The following is an 18,823-nucleotide window of genomic DNA, read 5'->3' on the forward strand; positions in this document are numbered from 1 at the left end:
TTTATTATCTTACTTAAATTTTGACTTTATTTTGATTTTTGTTTTATTTCTACACGCTTATACAGAAATCCGGGATGAAAAAATCCACCCGAACCTGAGATCGAACCCTCGATACGTTGGGTTCAAACTCTACACCTTAAGCATATGAGCTATCGGTGACAGATAAAATCCTTTACAAAGTTTACGAACTCATTTGTCAATGAAATGAATCGAACTTAAGAAATTTCTATTACATTTATTTTAAACAGTTTCGATGTTTATGTTGAACTTAGAAAATAAAATATAAAAGTTATTTTTATGAAAAATTTTCTATTTTCAAAACATGAAAAAGACGTCTTTTAGACATGATAAAGACATCTTTATTAGACATAGAACTTTTTTTAGACGTACCTTAGACATATTATTTACGTTGTTAAGATGTATCATACGAGGCCAAATTAAAGACGTCTTTAATCGAAGTCCAAAAGACATCCTCAGGACGTCTTTGGAACAAGTGTGCCTACTGGGTTACTACAACACAGTAACCAAATTCAAAATTGCGGATCTAACATGGCTTACCAAAAGTATAAAAAAGTACGTAGAAATTCCCAGAAATAACTACTCGGGGATTTTCGATTTCGCTGATTGTAAAACTGGTCCCAGATTTTCCAAATTCAAAATGGCGGATCTAACATGGCGAACCAGAAGTATAAAAAAGTACGTAAAAATACCTAGAAATAACTACTCGGAGCTTTTCGATATTTCTGGTTGCGAATACGATATTAGAATTAGTGGAAAGTCGCCTATTAATGTCAAAATGACAGTCGTATAACAGTTGAAACTTGTATCATGTAAGTAATAACTAATATCATTTCATCAAATTTTGATGTAATCGCTTACATCATAAAGAACTGTCAACGACATCGAAAACCTCCCAATAGTTATTTCTGGGTATTTTTAGGGTTCCGTACTCGGTTCGGAACCCTATTAATATCGGTTTTTTTGAAATCGTGTACCCCCCCCCCCCCCTAGCGGCCACACAAATTTATCTGGAGGGCTAAAAATTAGTACACATATGTATTTTCGCGTGTAGATTACAGGAAAAATATAGCGAACTTGATTGGAATTGATTAACATAGCGTTGTCAAAGAAAAACCATGAATTTTTACGAAAAATGCCTAAAAATGACTATGTACCCCCCCCCCTAGCGGCCACATCTTTTGACATAAAGAGCTCAAATTTGGTACACTTACGTATTTTTAAGTGAAAATTACAGGAAAAATATAGCGAACTTGATTCCGATCAATTTACATAGCGTTGTCAAGGAAAAATCAAAAATTTCGAAAAAAAATGATTTATTCTCCCTAGCGCACACAATATTCTACCCAGACAGTTCATATTTAGTATACAAATGTATTTTTACGGGAAAAATACAGGGGAAAAAAAGCGGTCACGATTAGAGTTGATGATTAACTTTTTATCAAGTTTTTCAAAAAAAAATGACGATTTTAGGAAAAAAATGTATTTTTCCACCAAAAACGAACAAAATTTTATTTAAAGGAAATTAAATTTACATATTTTAACGTATTTTTACGTGTAGATTACAAAAAAATATAGCGAGCATGATTGGAGTTGATTATCATAGCGTTGTCAAGGAAAAACCATGAATTTTTACGTATAATACCTAAAAATGACTATGTACCCCCCCCTAGCAGCCACATCTTTTGACATAAAGAGCTCAAATTTGGTACACTTACGTATTTTTACGTGAAAATAACAGGAAAAATATAGCGAACTTGATTCCGATCAATTTACATAGCGTTGTCAAGGAAAAATCAAAAATTTCGAAAAAAATGATTTATTCTCCCTAGCGCACACAATATTCAACCCAAATTGTTCACATTTGCTGTAAAACTGTATTTTTGCGTGAAAAATGCAGGGAAAAAATTTAAGCGCGATTGGAGTTGATGATCAATTTTTATCAAATTTTTGAAGAAAAATGATAAATTTAATAAAAAAATGTATTTTTTTGCAAAAAACGAAAAAATCGGACGCACTGAAATCGAGGGTTCCGTACTCGAAGCGAACTTATTCGGTATAAAAACAAATGTTTAAAAAATATGTGTCGTATGTTAAATAATATATGTGATACAAAAATGAACAATTTTTTAAAAAAAAATTTAAGAAAATTGTTCCTCCTTTGGTATAAAAACAAAAAAAAATTTTAAATTTGTTTTGTATTTCAAATAATATAAGTGATACAAAGAGGAACAATTTTCTTAAATTTTACAAAATTGTTCCTTTTCGTATCACTTATATTATTTGAAATACAAAACAAATTTAAAATTTTTTTTTGTTTTTATACCAAAGGAGGAACAATTTTCTTAAATTTTTTTTTTAAAATTGTTCATTTTTGTATCACATATATTATTTAATACACAACACATATTTTTTAAACATTTGTTTTTATACCAAATAAGTTCGCTTCGAGTACGGAACCCTCGATTTCAGTGCGAGTGTAACTCGCACTTGTCCGATTTTTACGTACTGAAACATGTAGTTTTTTAAACAAATTAATTTAACAAAAACTTTAACATCTTTCATTATATTCTCAGATCAACACTATAACATCATTACAATTTTTAAGTAGTTTTTTATACTTTTGGTTAGCCATGTTAGATTCGACATTTTAAATTTGGTTACTGTGTTGTGAGGTTTACAGTATACGATCTCAAATCCCTAACAGTAAGCATTTTCATCAAAATGTGATAGAATGTAGTATTAAATTCCATAATATTCGATATTAAACAACATTTTTAGTCTCTTGACTGTCATTTGAAAGCCCGTTATGTTGAATTTTGAAATTGGTAAATAAACTTTATATAGCTCAGGACTTGCGAAAGCGATATTGAAAGCGTTCATACATATGCTGATACTGTAAAACCACAAGAAAATTATTTACGACGGACAATGTTTAAAAAATACCATTTTTTCGTCAGAATGTACTTATATTTTTTTTTTGAAATCTATTTCAATTTTTATTGCAGAATCTGATAGAGTTCTTGAAACATTATTTTACTCAATGCTGAAATATTTTTAACACCAAACATCGGATTAAATATTTGTTCTTTAGAAAATAATGGATTTCTGTACTTTGTGCGACAATAGCGACCTCTAGAAATTGTTTATAAAATCTGAAAAAATTAAGATAATTTTTTTTAACACGTAAAAGAAATTTAGCGGGTAAGACTTGGAAAAATTAAAAAAAAAAATTTTTGTACCCTTACTGCCCAAAATTGGTTTGATATTAATAAATCATTCAATACATGAAATTGTAGAGTAAGATGTCTAGATTCATTTGCCGTTTGGTGTTTTGGAAAATATAAATATGTCACCGAGAATAAAAAAATGCAAATAAAATATAATTTTTGTTGAAGCTTCAAAAATTAGTTGAATTATTCAGACAAGCCATATTAAGAGCTTTTGGGGATTACTGACTACCAATATAATAATCAATCTGAAGATAATTTTCAAAAATTCAAAATGGCGGTCGATTTTCTTAAACTTTATGAGATTTGCCTGAAACCTTTTATACAGGGGTTTTTGAGGTCACTTATTACGAATTTGAAGTTGGTTTTTGAAAATTCAAAATGGCGGATCCAAAATATAAAAATTTGATCAGATTTGCCGGAAACTTTTTACTTGGGGTGGCTTATTATGAGTTTGAAGTTTGTTTTTTAATGGTATATTTTCAAAAACACCAAACGGTAAATGAACTAGATATCTTACTCTACAATTTCATGTATTGAATGATTTTTTAATATCAACGCTTGAACGTTTTATCAGTTTGACCTTATTATTTTGTGTTTTAATGTAAACAAAATATATATTCATTTGTTCTTAGGTGTGCGTCATGCTTCGTACAGAGATGCAAGAGGTGTTGCGCATTCTTACTTCTTCAGCTGGGAGCATGCACCCACAAGAAATTTAGAAGTGGATTGGTTAGATGCTCGTAACATATGCCGTAGACATTGCATGGATGCTGTATCTCTTGAAACACCTCAAGAAAACGAATTTATTAAACAACGAATTTCCAGAGGTAAATAAAGTTTAAGTATACTTGTATATAAATTTTTTTCAAGTAAACTTACGGAAGTAATAATCCCCGATTTTATATATACCCGTATATTTTTATATCTACCATGATCCACTTTAAAGGGTAGAAATCACCCCTTGAAGTTATAGGGGTGTAATATATGTCATAATTAGAGGCTGTGGTCAAACTATTACAAATAGCTAAACAGTTGGTCAATACCGCAATGAAAACATTAGAAATAAAGATAATTTTCTATAGAAAAATTATAAAAAATTCAATTGTTTAAACAATTACTTGAGATCAACAAAAATCTTGAAATCTAATAACGTTTAAACAATTACATTTTTTTATTTTTGTGTGGATAATCATCTCTTTTTATGAAACGTTTTCATCTCGTATTTTTTATTTCACGAAACCGCACAGTGGGAAAAAATGACCCTCTGTGGACAAAAATCTACCGACAACACAAATCTTAACCGATTTTAATATTTTTTTTTTTAAATACTCGGAGAGGTTTTTCCTGTAACGCACAACTGCGATAAATTTGATTTATTTCAAACTAACCTTAAAAATACCTATATATGAAATTACGTTATTAGGATGGTTTAAAAAATGAAAAAATGATTAATTTTGATATAGCAGAGAGTATTGTGAACCCTTTTTGATCACTGAATGCGAATTTGACATTAAAATTGCAAAATTTTAAAATTCAAAATGGCGGATGCAATATGGCAGGCAATGTTTTATAAAAGTCACCAAATTCACTCGAAAGTTGTTATTCAGGGGTTCTTAAGGTCGCTGGTTACGAATCTGAAGTCTGATTTCAAAAATTCAAAATGTCGGATCAAATATGGCGGATTAAAAAATTAAAAACTCATTGAATTTGCATGAAAGTTGTTACTTGGAGGTTTTTGGGGTCGCTGATTACGAATCTGAAGTCAAATTTCAAAAATTTTAAATGGCGGATCCAATATGGCGGATGAGAAAATCAAAAACTAATTGGATTTGCTTGAAAGTTGTTACCTGGGAGTTTGGTGAATTTGGTGACTTTTATAAAACATTGCCTGCCATATTGCATCCGCCATTTTGAATTTTAAAATTTTGCAATTTTAATGTCAAATTCGCATTCAGTGATCAAAAAGGGTTCACAATACTCTCTGATATATTAAAATTAATCATTTTTTCATTTTTTAAACCATCCTAATAACGTAATTTCATATTTAGGTATTATTTTTAAGGTTAGTTTGAAATAAATCAAATTTATCGCAGTTGTGCGTTACAGGAAAAACCTCTCCGAGCATTTAAAAAAAAAATATTAAAATCGGTTAAGATTTGTGTTGTCGGTAGATTCTTGTCCACAGAGGGTAATTTTTTTTCCACTGTGGAGCGCCCATAAGAAGTCCGGTTCACCAGGTGGAAGGAGGGCGGAGGGTGTTACTGTTCCGCAGGAGCGCCTACAGAAACAAGTACAGCTCCTTCTAGGAAGTGAGGAAGGCTCTGGTGTTCAGAGAGACGCACCTCTACTGAGCACCAGGTAGCCAGGAGTGAGTCGCTTCCAATTGGTCAGAGGGGCACCTCTAGACGAGTCGGAAGAAGACTGACGGAAAGGGTCTCTTTTCGCTGGGCGACAATACTACGATACTCTATCATTAGAAGACAAATAATAATAAATAACATTAATTGACCGTAAATTAATGAACAGAGAAAAAGAATAATGACTGTTAAGTATAATAAATGGAATTAAATTTAAATTTGAAATTACCCCTTAACCCATTAAGCCCTAAATACACTGAAATTTTATTCTAATTTCAAGGAGCAATGTTTTACAGAAAAAATCCCAATTTAACGGGAAACCTTTCCAACGTATTTGAGTGTGCTCTATTCAAAAATGCTATCAAAAAATGGATAAAAAATTTTTAAATAATGTTTGTTTGCAAACTGACGCGATTTTTTAATGATTTTTCAATAAATTTACAAATATTTCGAAAGGAAAACAATTTTTCCAACAGCCATCAAGTATATAAATCGTGCACTCGATTGTTAAACTTTAAATAAAACATATTCACCCTCTCCTCTAGACTTTTATTTTTTTTAAATAGCGTCGAAAACTTTAAAAAATTATAAAAAATATTTTAAATGTGCCAAATTTTTTAAAGCGTGTCCAAAGCAACTGAAAATGCTTACTCGGGGGTTTTCGGGGTCGCTGATTACGAATTTAATTTCAATATTTGAAAAATCAAAATGGCGGATTCAATATGGCGACCAACAATTTTTAAAGCGACAAATTAAGCTAAAAATATTTATTCGGGGGTTTTCGGGGTCGCTGATTACGAATTTAATTTCAAAATTTAAAAAATCAAAATGGCGGATTCAATATGGCGACCAACAATTTTTAAAGCGACAAATTAAGCTAAAAATATTTACTTGGGGGTTTTTGGAATCGTTGATTACTAATTTGATGTCAGAATTTTGAAAACAAAATGGCAGATCCAATATGGCAGCAATCATTTTTAAAGTCGACGAATATAGCTAAAAATGTTTCATCGGGAGTTTTTCTGAGTCGCTGATTGCGATTTTGATGTTAGAATTTAAAAATTAAAAATGGCGGATTCAATATGACGATCAAAAAATTTTAAAATCGACGAATTCAGCTGAAAATGCTTTCTCGGGGGTTTTTAGGATTGCTGATTACAAATTTGATGTTAAAATTTCAATATTTAAAAAGTCGGATCCAATATCAAGACCAAAAATTTTAAAAATTAAAAAATTTTGATAAATGCAGTTAGAATACAGTGTTTAGCCACCTAGTCCTAATTGGTGTTGCCTGATTCTTACCACGAGGAGGTAGATAGTTTTTGAAAATCATTTTTTTTGTTTTCTGAAATTTTTTTTTATTTGTTTTGTTTTTTTCAATATTTGTTGGATTGTTTTGTTACTTTTCAATTCCTGATTTTATTATTTTATTTACTCATATATATTATGCTGCGTTTTTATTAATAAAAAACACAGCATAATGTACAATAGTAAATAAAAAAAAATTTTTAATTTAAAAAAAAATTTATTAATAAATTATAAATTTTATTTTAAAAATAAAAATTGTATTAATAAAAAACACTGCATAATATATAAAAGTAAATAAAATAATAAAATCAGGAATTGAATAGAAACAAAAAAATTTATAATATATTTCAAAAAAAAAACAAAAATATCTCAAAAAACAAAAAAGATTTAAAAAATGATTCTCAAAAACAACTGATTCTAGCAACACCAAACAGAACTAGGTGGCTAAAATTAGAATTCTAAATGTACTCAGAAAAATTAATCAATTTTTAAAATATTTGTTTTTTATAATAGATTCGACTTTTTAAATTTTGAAACATTAACATCAAATTCGTAATCAGCGATCCTAAAAACCCCCGAGTAAGCATTTTTATCTGAATTCGTCGACTTTAAAAATGTTTGGTTACCATATTGGATCTGCCATTTTGATTTTTCAAAATTCTGACATCAAATTCATAATCAGCGACTCTGGAAACCCCCGAGTAAACATTTTTAGCTAAATTCGTCCACTTGAAAAATTTTTGGTCGCCACATTGGATCCGCCATTTTTATTTTTTAAATTCGTAATCAGCGACCCCAAAAACACTCAAGTAAATATTTTTAGCTAAATTCGTCGACTTTAAAAATTGTTAGTCGCCATATTGAATCCGATATTTTGATTTTTCAAATTCTGAAACTAAATTCGTAATCAGCGACCCCGAAAACCCCCGAGTAAGCATTTTCAGTTAATTTGGACACACTTTAAAAAATTTGGCACATTTAAAATATTTTTTATAATTTTTTAAACTTTTCGACGCTATTTAAAAAAAATAAAAGTCAAGAGGAGAGGGGGAATATGTTTTGTTTAAAGTTTAACAATCGAGTGCACGATTTATATACTTGATGGCTGATGGAAAAATTGTTTTCCTTTCGAAATATTTGTAAATTTATTGAAAAATCATTAAAAAATCGCGTTAGTTTGCAAACAAACATTAATAAACATTATTTAAAATTTTGTTATCCATTTTTTAATAGCATTTTCGAATAGAGCACACTCAAATACATTGAATTTAGGATTCCCGAAAAATTTGGATTTTTTTCTGTAAAATATCATTTCTTGAAGTTAGACTATAATTTCAGTGCATTTAGGGCTTAATGGATTAATGTTAATAAAAAATGAAATATTTTACAAATAAATAATGTTATTCTAATTCTGAAGTTACCAATTGAAAACTGACCTAATTCCGCATCCGAACAGCTCTATATGAAATATTATGGATTAGAGTATTTTTTATAAACAATTGAAAAGTTAGGCAATTGTTTATTAACAATCCACTTATCCAAAATACTTCATATAGGGCTCGTTGGATGCGGAATTACATCATCTTTCTATTGGTAGTAAACTATGTGTAAGTTACAGCCCAATCCGATCAACTTTTTTTTAACTTAGTATACTGCAGGAACTTTACCTCTTATATATCTCGGAAAAATTAGCAGTTACGATTTAGGTCAAAGCATCATTTTCATCGTAAACGTAAGCAGAAACATAAAAAATGTTCAAAAAGTTGCCACAATGAAACTCAATAATATCGTCCTTCCTGTACGGTTTGGCAGGTTAAGGAGAAAAAACACTGGAAACACTTACCTTAAAAATACGGTTTTTGTAGACTTTACCCCTACAGCTAAAAAAATCTTATTTTGTAGACCTGTGTAATTCAATTAAAGCAATTAATAGTTTGATGAAAGTTATTATAAAGAAAATATTATGTACAATAACTTAGAAAGAAATTTAAATTCATATAGTTTGAGTTTACTTTCCAACGTTTATTTAAATTTCATCTCAAAAGATATTAAACGTAGCAACTCAATTTTTAAAAAAATATTTTTAAAAAAGCTTTAAAATAAATCTTCTTTAGTGTAAAATAGTTACACATATTAGAACTAATAATTTGTAAAAAATTTTCTAGGTAATGTTCGTTACATTTGGACTTCAGGTCGAAAATGTAATTTCCAAGGATGTGATAGACCAGACTTACAACCACAAAATGTAAACGGTTGGTTTTGGTCCGGTTCTGGAGCAAAAATTGGAGCAACAACGCAAAGAAATACCGGAGATTGGAGTCATACTGGTGGATATGGTCAGCAACAACCTGATAATCGTGAAGCTGCTCAGGTATAAATTAAGATTTTAGTACACGTAGATACAAACGTATAAACAAAGTAATAATAATAGGTTCTGCGTTAAATATGGTAAATTTTAAATTTGGACCATTTTATACGCTAAATACGGCTCAGGGTCGAATAACAGTTAATTGCAAATTCTATACATGGCTCATTTTATTTAAATTGTCATATTCAGGTTCCAGAAAAGTTGAGTTGGCAAATTTTAATTCTGAGGTTGAAACTATATTTTTTATACAATTCAACATGTTAAATTAACAAAATTAATAGTGGTAACAAAATTAGAGTCATAAGTTTTTTATGTCAGACGGTTTTTTGGCATAAATCTTCAAATCCCTGGCGGATTGGGTAAACCGAGATGTAACTGAAGTGGGTTACGATTCGGTTACGTTTCGGTTACTTGTGAAAAATTGTCGTTAATCCACGAAATATGTTGTAAATAACTATTAGGAATGGTTAATAGACATTTAGAGGTCTTATTTATACAATAATAACAATAAATTAAGATATAATTACTCAATAATAATCAGTGTTTTAAGTGTACAATACATACATATTATACATATTACTTACAAGTTACCATATATGTATATTACCATCAGCGGGAGCTGTAAGACGCGCTTTAAACAGTAGATGGCGTTGAAAATTACTTTGTGAATGAATTTCTAAAATTAAACTTTAGAGTGTCAAATGTGTAAGTGAATATAAGTTTTAAAAAAATAGATCGATTAATTAAAACAACTTTTTTTATTTCGACAAATGTGACCGTCCACGACAAAACAAGGCTTAGCTCCCAAAGTAAATTTCACAGGGCAAGCGATTGAAGTAGAAGCAGAAACACGCTTGACATGACCGTCTTTAGAACGTTATAGTGTCAAAAGTAATTGACATAAACAATTTCTGACTTTTGCATGTGAAAGAGCATCTTAAAATCTATTGATTAGCATCAAAAACTCGAAATTGATTTTTTGGGAGCTAAGCCTTGTTTTGTTGTGGACGGTCACAAATATAAAAAAAAAATTTCTGAATAAAAAATTTTTTTTTCTCAATGACATGAAAAAAATTAATTGTAACACAAAGAAATCTGTTTTTCCCTAAAAAAATTTTTTTCTTAATAATAATTTTTTTTCACAATAAAATGAAAAGATTAATTTTTACACAAACAGATTTTTTTCTTAATAAAAAATTTTATTTTTTCAATGAAATGAGAAAAAGTAATTGTGACACAAAAGAAACTTTTTTCTTCAATAAAATAAAAAATATTAATTTTGAAAAAAAAATTTTTTGAATAAAAAAATTTCTTTTCTCAATGAAAGGAGAAAGATTAATTTTGACAGCTGCAGCTGATGGTAATATACATATATGGTAATTCAACAACTGTATGCACTGTACACTTAAAACACTTATTATGAAGTAATTATATCTTAATTTATTCTTATTATTGCATAAATAAGCACTCTAAATGTCTATTAACCATTCCTAATAGTTATTTACAACATATTTCGTCGATTAACGACAATTTTTCACAAGTAAACGAAACGTAACCGAATCGTAACCCAATCAAAATGTCGAATCCAATATAGCGGACAAATTTTTTTAAAAATGCTTGGATTTGCTTAAAATTTTCTACTAGGGGGTTATTGGGCTCGCTGATCACAACTCTGAAGTCAGCTTTAAAAAATCCAAAATGGCGGATTCAATATGGCGGATGAGTTTTTTAAAAATGCTTTGGATTCGCTTAAAATTTGCTACTAGGGGGTTTTGGTGTCGCTGATTATGAATATAATGTCAGATTTCAAAATGGCAGTCAAGTTTTTTAAAAAGTGCTTGGACTGGCTTGTCACTTAATGCTCGGAGGTTTTCAAGACTTATTTTGTTACTTATCAATTAAGAGGCATAACCAAATACAAATTTCATCATAGAAAGTTTTCGACAGTAATTTGTATTGGACGCAATTATTTTTATAAAACAAGATAACAGTATTAAAACTTTTGATATTTTTTTTATAACGTTTAAATGGTAATATAAATAATAATATAATTTAAATAATACGTCACAACAGTAATTATATTAATTACAAGTTTTAAATTACTTATAAATTAAGGGAAGAGTGCCGATTGTGGGCACCCCTACGTAATTTTCGACAGAAAATAGATATTGCTGATCTGAATATGGTCAAACTTGTATCTTGACAGTACACTGTTTTTGTATTAATACCGAAGCGATACGCGCATTTTTTAGAAACAGTGAGCATAATGAAAATATCTTGAGAAAAATGAAGGAAAAAGTGATTTTCTATTTTTTTCCAAGTGTGTTAAATTGGTGTAAATTATTAAAAAAGCTATTAATGCAACAGTCGAAGTTTCTAAAAAATAATTATATTTAACAAAATTGACGTTATATGGGTTTTCAGCTTCGCTCATTACCTAGTGGATTGTGTAAACCGAAAAGTTGATTAAGCTCGGTCAAGTTTCGGTTCGTTTAGGTTTGAGGCAATATTTTGCACAAAATAATTGAAATATTGGTAAAATAGGTATTAGGAAATATTAATTAACGTTTCCTGTGTATATTTATGCAATATTGTTGGATAATTAAGCTCTCATTATTAAATAATTAACTTTTTTAAAGAGTAGTGTATTTACCTGTCATGGTATACTTTATTTTGTGATTGAAAAAAAGTAAAATGCCAGAAAATCAACTTTTTTCCTACCGAATTAATATTAATTATTTTTGTTATTTATACAATAAACTAGTACTAAATAATTAAATATATAATATATGAAAATTTTTTATTATAACTTTAATATATGGGCGATTCTACGTGAGATTTACCTATGACCTCTTAAATTTTGCTAAATATATTTTTTTCCATTCTCTATAGAATAAAAACGGATACGTATTTTTTTGTTTTTTTATAGGAGGCCAAATTTTTTAGTTACGAATTTTCAAAATTTTTGTTTTTTAAAAGTAGACCTATTTTCAATGGCATATAACTCTGAAGTTTTCAAGTTCAGACAAATTTTCCGAGAAAGAAAAAGTTTCAGATTTTTTCTCAACTTTTGAATAACTTTAACAAAAAAATTTTTTTATAAATAAAATTAATAAATCAAATTTATAAATTTTTAAAGTTCGCCGTGCAAGCTCCTAAGCGAGTCGCAACTCGGGCGGATAATGATTTGAATTATTCAAAACAATTCAGTGATAGAACTTTTAATTTTTTTACACTTAACACTGAAAAATTTAGCTACAAAATTTAAAATGTTTAAACAACTTTTTTTAAAAAACAATAAACGAATCAAATATACATTTTTCACTTAAATATATTATAATTTTCTTTTAGTTGCACGTTTTCGTTCGGATTTAAAGAAATTAACGACATCGAAATTTTCACTGTAGGAATATTTCTTCACCTTTAACGTATAATTGTTACCTGGCTCAACGCAGTGAATTTTTTGCGTCCCTGAAATTGTCTTGCAAGCTTTGGAAACGATTTGAAAGAAAATTATCTGCATCCTTAAAGTCTTGCGATTTTCTGTACAAAACTGAAATATTTGGCAAGGATGAGTCTTTTTCTGCCCACTTAAACAATTCAAATGGCGTTGTAATTTGATCATTACTGATCCTTCGGAGACTGACCCTCTTTGCCGTTCTCTTTAAAGTTGCTCCTGCACCATCGCAAGGCCCTTTTCCATGAGTAGTTACGTGAAAATTCCATACTGCTGAGCGATTAAAATCTTCCTCATGGAAATAAACATTTGCAAAATGTTTACAATTTTTAAATTGTTGATGTGCTCCATCTGAGAAATATATGCATTTTCGAATTTGTGGATAATTTTGTGAAAAAAAATTATTTAAAGATTTAAGGAAAACGTACACTGCTACAACGTCGTGCTTTAAACAATCCGAAATAATAACCACACTTTTATGTTTAATGCAATTATTAATTTTGTAATAAAAAACAATGGGGAAAACAGTTGCTTGGTTATTATTCCAGTGGAAACCGGGAACTGCGTTTTGAATAATAAATGCATAATTTTCAGCAAAGTCACAACCAATTAAACATTCATCACTTTTAAGATTATTATTTATATCTTTGTGATAGGAAGCATGCTGATTAGCAACAAATGAGTGTTGAAGAAATATTCTCCCCGTATCACATAAATTTTTAGTAAATTGTGGAATTGTAAAATTTACAGTTTCCAAACTTGTTTTTGGATTTGAGACTCATTGTTTATGTCCAATTTTTGAAATTTTATTTCTTTTTAAAATTGAAGAAATTTCATTAAATAAGATTTTATTCTTTGAACAATTTTTACATTGTCCAAAATAACATATATCTTTTGGATCGTTACAAATCAAACGAAGTAAAATCTCTTCAACATTTGTGACAAGAAGAATTTTCGATTTCCACAAATTTTGCCAGATGACTTCCTGATAAAAATATAAATCAAGTAGACAAGTTTAATATTTTAAATATAAATGTAATAAATATTAATCAACATTTTTGCGAATTTATTACTTACCTGAAATCATCAGACTCATATTTTCATGAATTGAGCACACACATACTTTGTGTGTGCCACCTGACCCCGATAAAACACAACTCTGTGGACGTACAGAACAAAATTTGGAGCAACAGACCTTTATATCAGGGAATTCGTATTTAAACTTCCTAAAAATATCATTAAGATTGACCATTATTAGTCTCTTCTGAACCTATATAGTTTGATCACTTGTTTTTATTTTTTTAACGTCCTTTTGACCCGGCATGATTAAACTTATGTCTTCAAACTCAAAAAATGGTTTCACTTTTAATATAGACTCCTCCGATAATCTATTGCCTTTAGAAATATTTACATAAAACAATGTTAAATATTTTATATTTAAATAAATTAGTCTAATTTACTAGTGCCAAAAAATTATTTTAAAATATAACCTTTTTTCTTTTCTGGCACTGACAAAATTTCGGTTTTGAGCTTTAAATATTGGAATAATTACAATTTTTAGTAATATAATAAATAATAAACATTTTAAACTTACATCTGTTTCGTCATAAAGCGAATGGCAATCGTCGTTGTTTTCAGAAAAATCACTTTCCGATGAGGTACCAGCATCGTTATTACTAGCTGCTATATGAATTAGAACAGAAAGGTATATTTATAATTTTTAAACAAAATTTAATTTTATACTTACGCCAGTCTACAGCAAACATTATTTTTCTTCAAGAATTATACACAAGATCATCTGCATCTAATTTGTCGAATTTTTTAAGAAGTACACTTAATATGCGATGTAAACTTTTTGTTCTATAATGATTTTTTTCGTTTAAAGGATTACAGCATCTATTTTTAAATTTTATTGTAGACCCAGTAAAAAAGGATTTTTTGAGATAGCAGTTCGGACAATTGAGCAAGCCGTTTGCTCAATTGTCTAAAATGCATTCAAACAATTGGAGTGTTTGTTCAATTGTCCAATGCATTATGCCCAATAATCCGCAATATTTCGCGTGTCTAAAAAGCTGCTAAAATAATATGAAAAACTATTGAAACCTTGAAAAAACGGTAGAAAATGCATAATTCTTGATATATATACAGAAAAAGAAAGTATAAAAATACCTCGATCGAGGAAAAGGAAAGAGTTTTCCAAAAAATCACTTTTTAACTGACAGTATACTGCTGTACTTGACATTTTATGGGTAAAGAAGAGAAGATTATGATAATGAGTGACACTTCATTATCGACTCTCAATATTTGTCGAATGGTAAAATATAATAGTTGATTTCTTTCTGATTTTTTAAAAAAGGAATTAATTGAAATAAAAATTCTCTTACTTTTATATTTCATTTATTTATAATATTTATAATATAAGATAAAATCTTTCTGACGTACTTAGGAGTTTAAAAAAATTAGAATAAATATAAGAATTGTTTGTTAATTGTTTTTATTCAATAAATTCAATTGAAAAAGTTATAAATATAGTTTGTTTATTTAATATATATGTTTTTTGTTATAATTATTTCAATTAAAATTACTGTAAATTACTATATTAATTATATTATATTAATACATTTTCCAACTAATTTATAAAATAAATAAAGTCTATTATTTTTTATACTTACCAATTTTCAAATTTCCTTATTACACTACACTATATATACACATTTTTTCACTGTAATATAATTAAATAACAATCATAAATAATTAAAAGTAATTATAAATAAATAGATAATAATACTAAAAAGTAATTTTTACAAAATTTATTACACCGATTTAAAACTTATAAAACCATTTACGTTTATTTGAAATTTTTTAATTTCACAGCACTGACAATAACTTTTAATTTGCTTAATTATTCCTTTTTTAAAAAATCAGAAAGAAATCAACTATTATATTTTACCATTCGACAAATATTGAGAGTCGATAATGAAGTGTCACTCATTATCATAATCTTCTCTTCTTTACCCATAAAATGTCAAGTACAGCAGTATACTGTCAGTTAAAAAGTGATTTTTCGGAAAACTCTTTCCTTTTCTTCGATCGAGGTATTTTTATACTTTCTTTTTCTGTATATGGGCATATCTCTAGAACCTTTAACTTTAATGTCCCTCGCATATATTTTGGTAATTTTAATAAATTTTTCGTTGGTTTTTAAAAACCAACGAACGTTTTAAAATTACTAATCATTAATCATTTCCAAAAGATTCCACTTTAATTTATTAAATACATAAATAATTATTTCAATTTTAATACGCGATTTTTAACAATGTCCACTTGTCCTTAACCATACTTTCTGATGCTTTAAACGATATAGTTTGAGATTTAATAAAAATGACTAATTCTGAAATATGTTTTTTCAATGTTAATTAATCGGTGAACACATTTTCCCAGGGAAATTAATATTTTATTAATTGTGAAAAAATTTATAAGCTTTTAAAAGTTGTCCCTCACTTTTAACCTTTTCGACCGTAATCATCGTATTTATGATTTTTCTTTTATAAGACAAGCGGCACGTTAAAATAACTTATGGAAAATCAAAGATCAAGTTACTATAATTATTTTGAGACATAATAAATTGATGTGCTTCATGTCTTCAAAAAACTATTATAAGTTAAGTAAACAAAAACACGCGTGGACAAAATTTGAAAACAACCGTAATACGAGTGATACTTCATGAAAATCATATAAAAGTATTCGAAAAGTACTTGTATATATTTTCACATGTGCCATTTAACATCCCGTGAATGTGCTTCGAGAAAAAATACTTTATTGCAAAGATAATGGAAAAATATTCATCAATTACGGTCGACCGTAATCGACCGAAATTTTTTAGAAAGAAATTGCTATGTACGAAGTTGCCGATTATAATTTTTTTTATAGAAACTGTCATTACTTATTAAAACCTGAAGGTTAAGTTTTAATGTTTATTTGGAGACACAAAAATGGATCCATAAAAATTCATTCTGAAAAAAGATAAGATGCGAGAGAAAAGAAAAATAGAAAAGGAAAAAAGAGAAAAGAAATTGGAAAGTTTACGAATATTAAATTTGAATAGAAAAAAGTCTATGAAAAAAGTATGGTAAATTTTAAAAATTACAATTTTAGATTTTTAAAACAATTCACTATAATAAAAATCTATTTTAAAATGTAATGTAAATATTCAAATAAAAAATTTAAATATCTAGTTAATTTTTGACACATGCTTTTATACCCAGTGCATTATTTCAGTATTTTATTATTCATATAAATATTGAAAATATTAAACGAATTTTATTGCTTTTTAAAATTATAACCCCTTAGAAAATTCCCTTCAACTGTTTTTTATCCTAAAAAGCAAACACCTGTTGAATATTTTTTTGTTACAGGTTAAAAATAATTCTCAATTTTAAATATTTATAACTTTTTGAAGACAACTTGTTTTATATGTCCACTTGTATAATTGGAAAGCTTAGTTCTTGAAGTTTATGTAGACAAAGTTTCAATACTGTGCTCAAAAAAAAAAATTTTTTTCTTATTGAAAAGTTAAAGGTTTCAAAGATATGCCCATATATATCAAGAATTATGCATTTTCTACCGTTTTTTCAATGTTTCAATAGTTTTTCATATTATTTTAGCAGCTTTTTAGACACGAGAAATATTGCGGATGATTGGGCATAATGCATTGGACAATTGAACAAACACTCCAATTGTTCGAATGCATTTTAGACAATTGAGCAAACGGCTTGCTCAATTGTCCGAACTGCTATCTCAAAAAATCCTTTTTTACTGGGGACATTTTTAAATCTGTTAATTCTAATGAATAAGAATTTTAAACAATCTTTGAAAATAAAATATTTTGCTTGTTTAAATAACGCAAGAAATGACTCCGGGCCGAAGTCAAGTTTGACAGATATAGATTATGGCGCATGTTTCGATACGCTTATAGAGCGGTCACACCTCGCCTACACGGTTGCCATGGGCAACTGCTCCTACAGGTGAGGTGTGACCGCTCCATTAAAAGCTTGCACGTCGAACTTTAAAAATTTATCTAGACCAAACTAAGAGTTGCCCATTATGGATCTTGTTGCATTGTTTTTGTGTCATTTTTAAGTTTAGTTTAAAAAAAAATTTTTCACGCCTAAATTGAAAAAAAATTAATTTGTTTAAAAAAAATTGATTTTTTTAAAATAAAAATTATAAAATTTTTTTTTTCGTTAACGTTATTCAAAAGTTGAGAAAAAATCTGAAACTTTTTCTTTCTTGGAAAATTTGTCTAAACTTGAAAACTTCAGAGTTATATGCCATTCAAAATAGGTCTATTTTTAAAAAACAAAAATTTTGAAAATTCGTAACTCAAAAATTTGGCCTCCTATAAAAAAACAAAAAAATACGTATCCGTTTTTTTCTATAGATAATGAAAAAAAATATATTTAGCAATATTTAAGAGGTCATAGATAAATCTCACGTAGAATCGCCCATATGCATATTACCGACGTAATACACGCATTGATCAATAGATGGCGCTTAAAAACAGTTTGTGAATTTTTTTGTCATTTTGTGGTTTAAAAAAAATTCAAGTATACCTGGCGGATTGTATGATGCGAATGCTTCACGAAATTAGCGGAGCATTCGTGAAACACGAGGTTAAGATTGAAATTTTGTATAAAATGTATCAAAAATGATGAAATGGATAATTTAATCATTAAAATCAATAAGTTTTATGCACTTTAAGATGATTATTGTTGAATAATTATAAAAATTTAAGGTTTTTATTAATTTTAATTTATTACAGTATATTATCAACATTTGTCGATAAAATTAATAGAGCCGCGCTTTTTAGCAGGTAGGGGACAGCACTCTTATTTTCTTTTCATTGAATTTTTTCTGTATTTTTTTTATCAAAAGCAAAAATATTTGTTCAACGGAAATATTAGCAAAAAATGTATTATTTTATTTAAAAAATTTATATTTTAATAAAAAAATATTACTGGTGAAAAAAATTAATTTTTTTTATCAAAAAAAAGTTGAAAAAAATAAATTTTAAACAGAAAAA

At 28.1% G+C, this 18,823-nt stretch overlaps 1 protein-coding gene across 2 annotated transcripts in view; it reads left to right on the forward strand.

Moving 5' to 3' along the window:
- LOC127287893 (uncharacterized) overlaps positions 1-18,823 on the forward strand; it is a 157,979-nt gene that overhangs the window by 98,688 nt on the left and 40,468 nt on the right. For both annotated transcript variants that reach the window (XM_051315048.1, XM_051315049.1), the window contains exons 3-4: positions 3,884-4,078; positions 9,082-9,287. In XM_051315048.1, coding sequence (XP_051171005.1) covers positions 3,884-4,078; positions 9,082-9,287 — 401 coding nt within the window. The remainder of the gene's footprint in view (positions 1-3,883; positions 4,079-9,081; positions 9,288-18,823) is intronic.

The sequence above is a fragment of the Leptopilina boulardi genome, unplaced genomic scaffold (genome assembly GCF_019393585.1).
Source record: "Leptopilina boulardi isolate dan_hultmark-lab unplaced genomic scaffold, ZJU_Lbou_2.1 LbouV2_377, whole genome shotgun sequence".
Taxonomy (NCBI): domain Eukaryota; kingdom Metazoa; phylum Arthropoda; class Insecta; order Hymenoptera; family Figitidae; genus Leptopilina; species Leptopilina boulardi.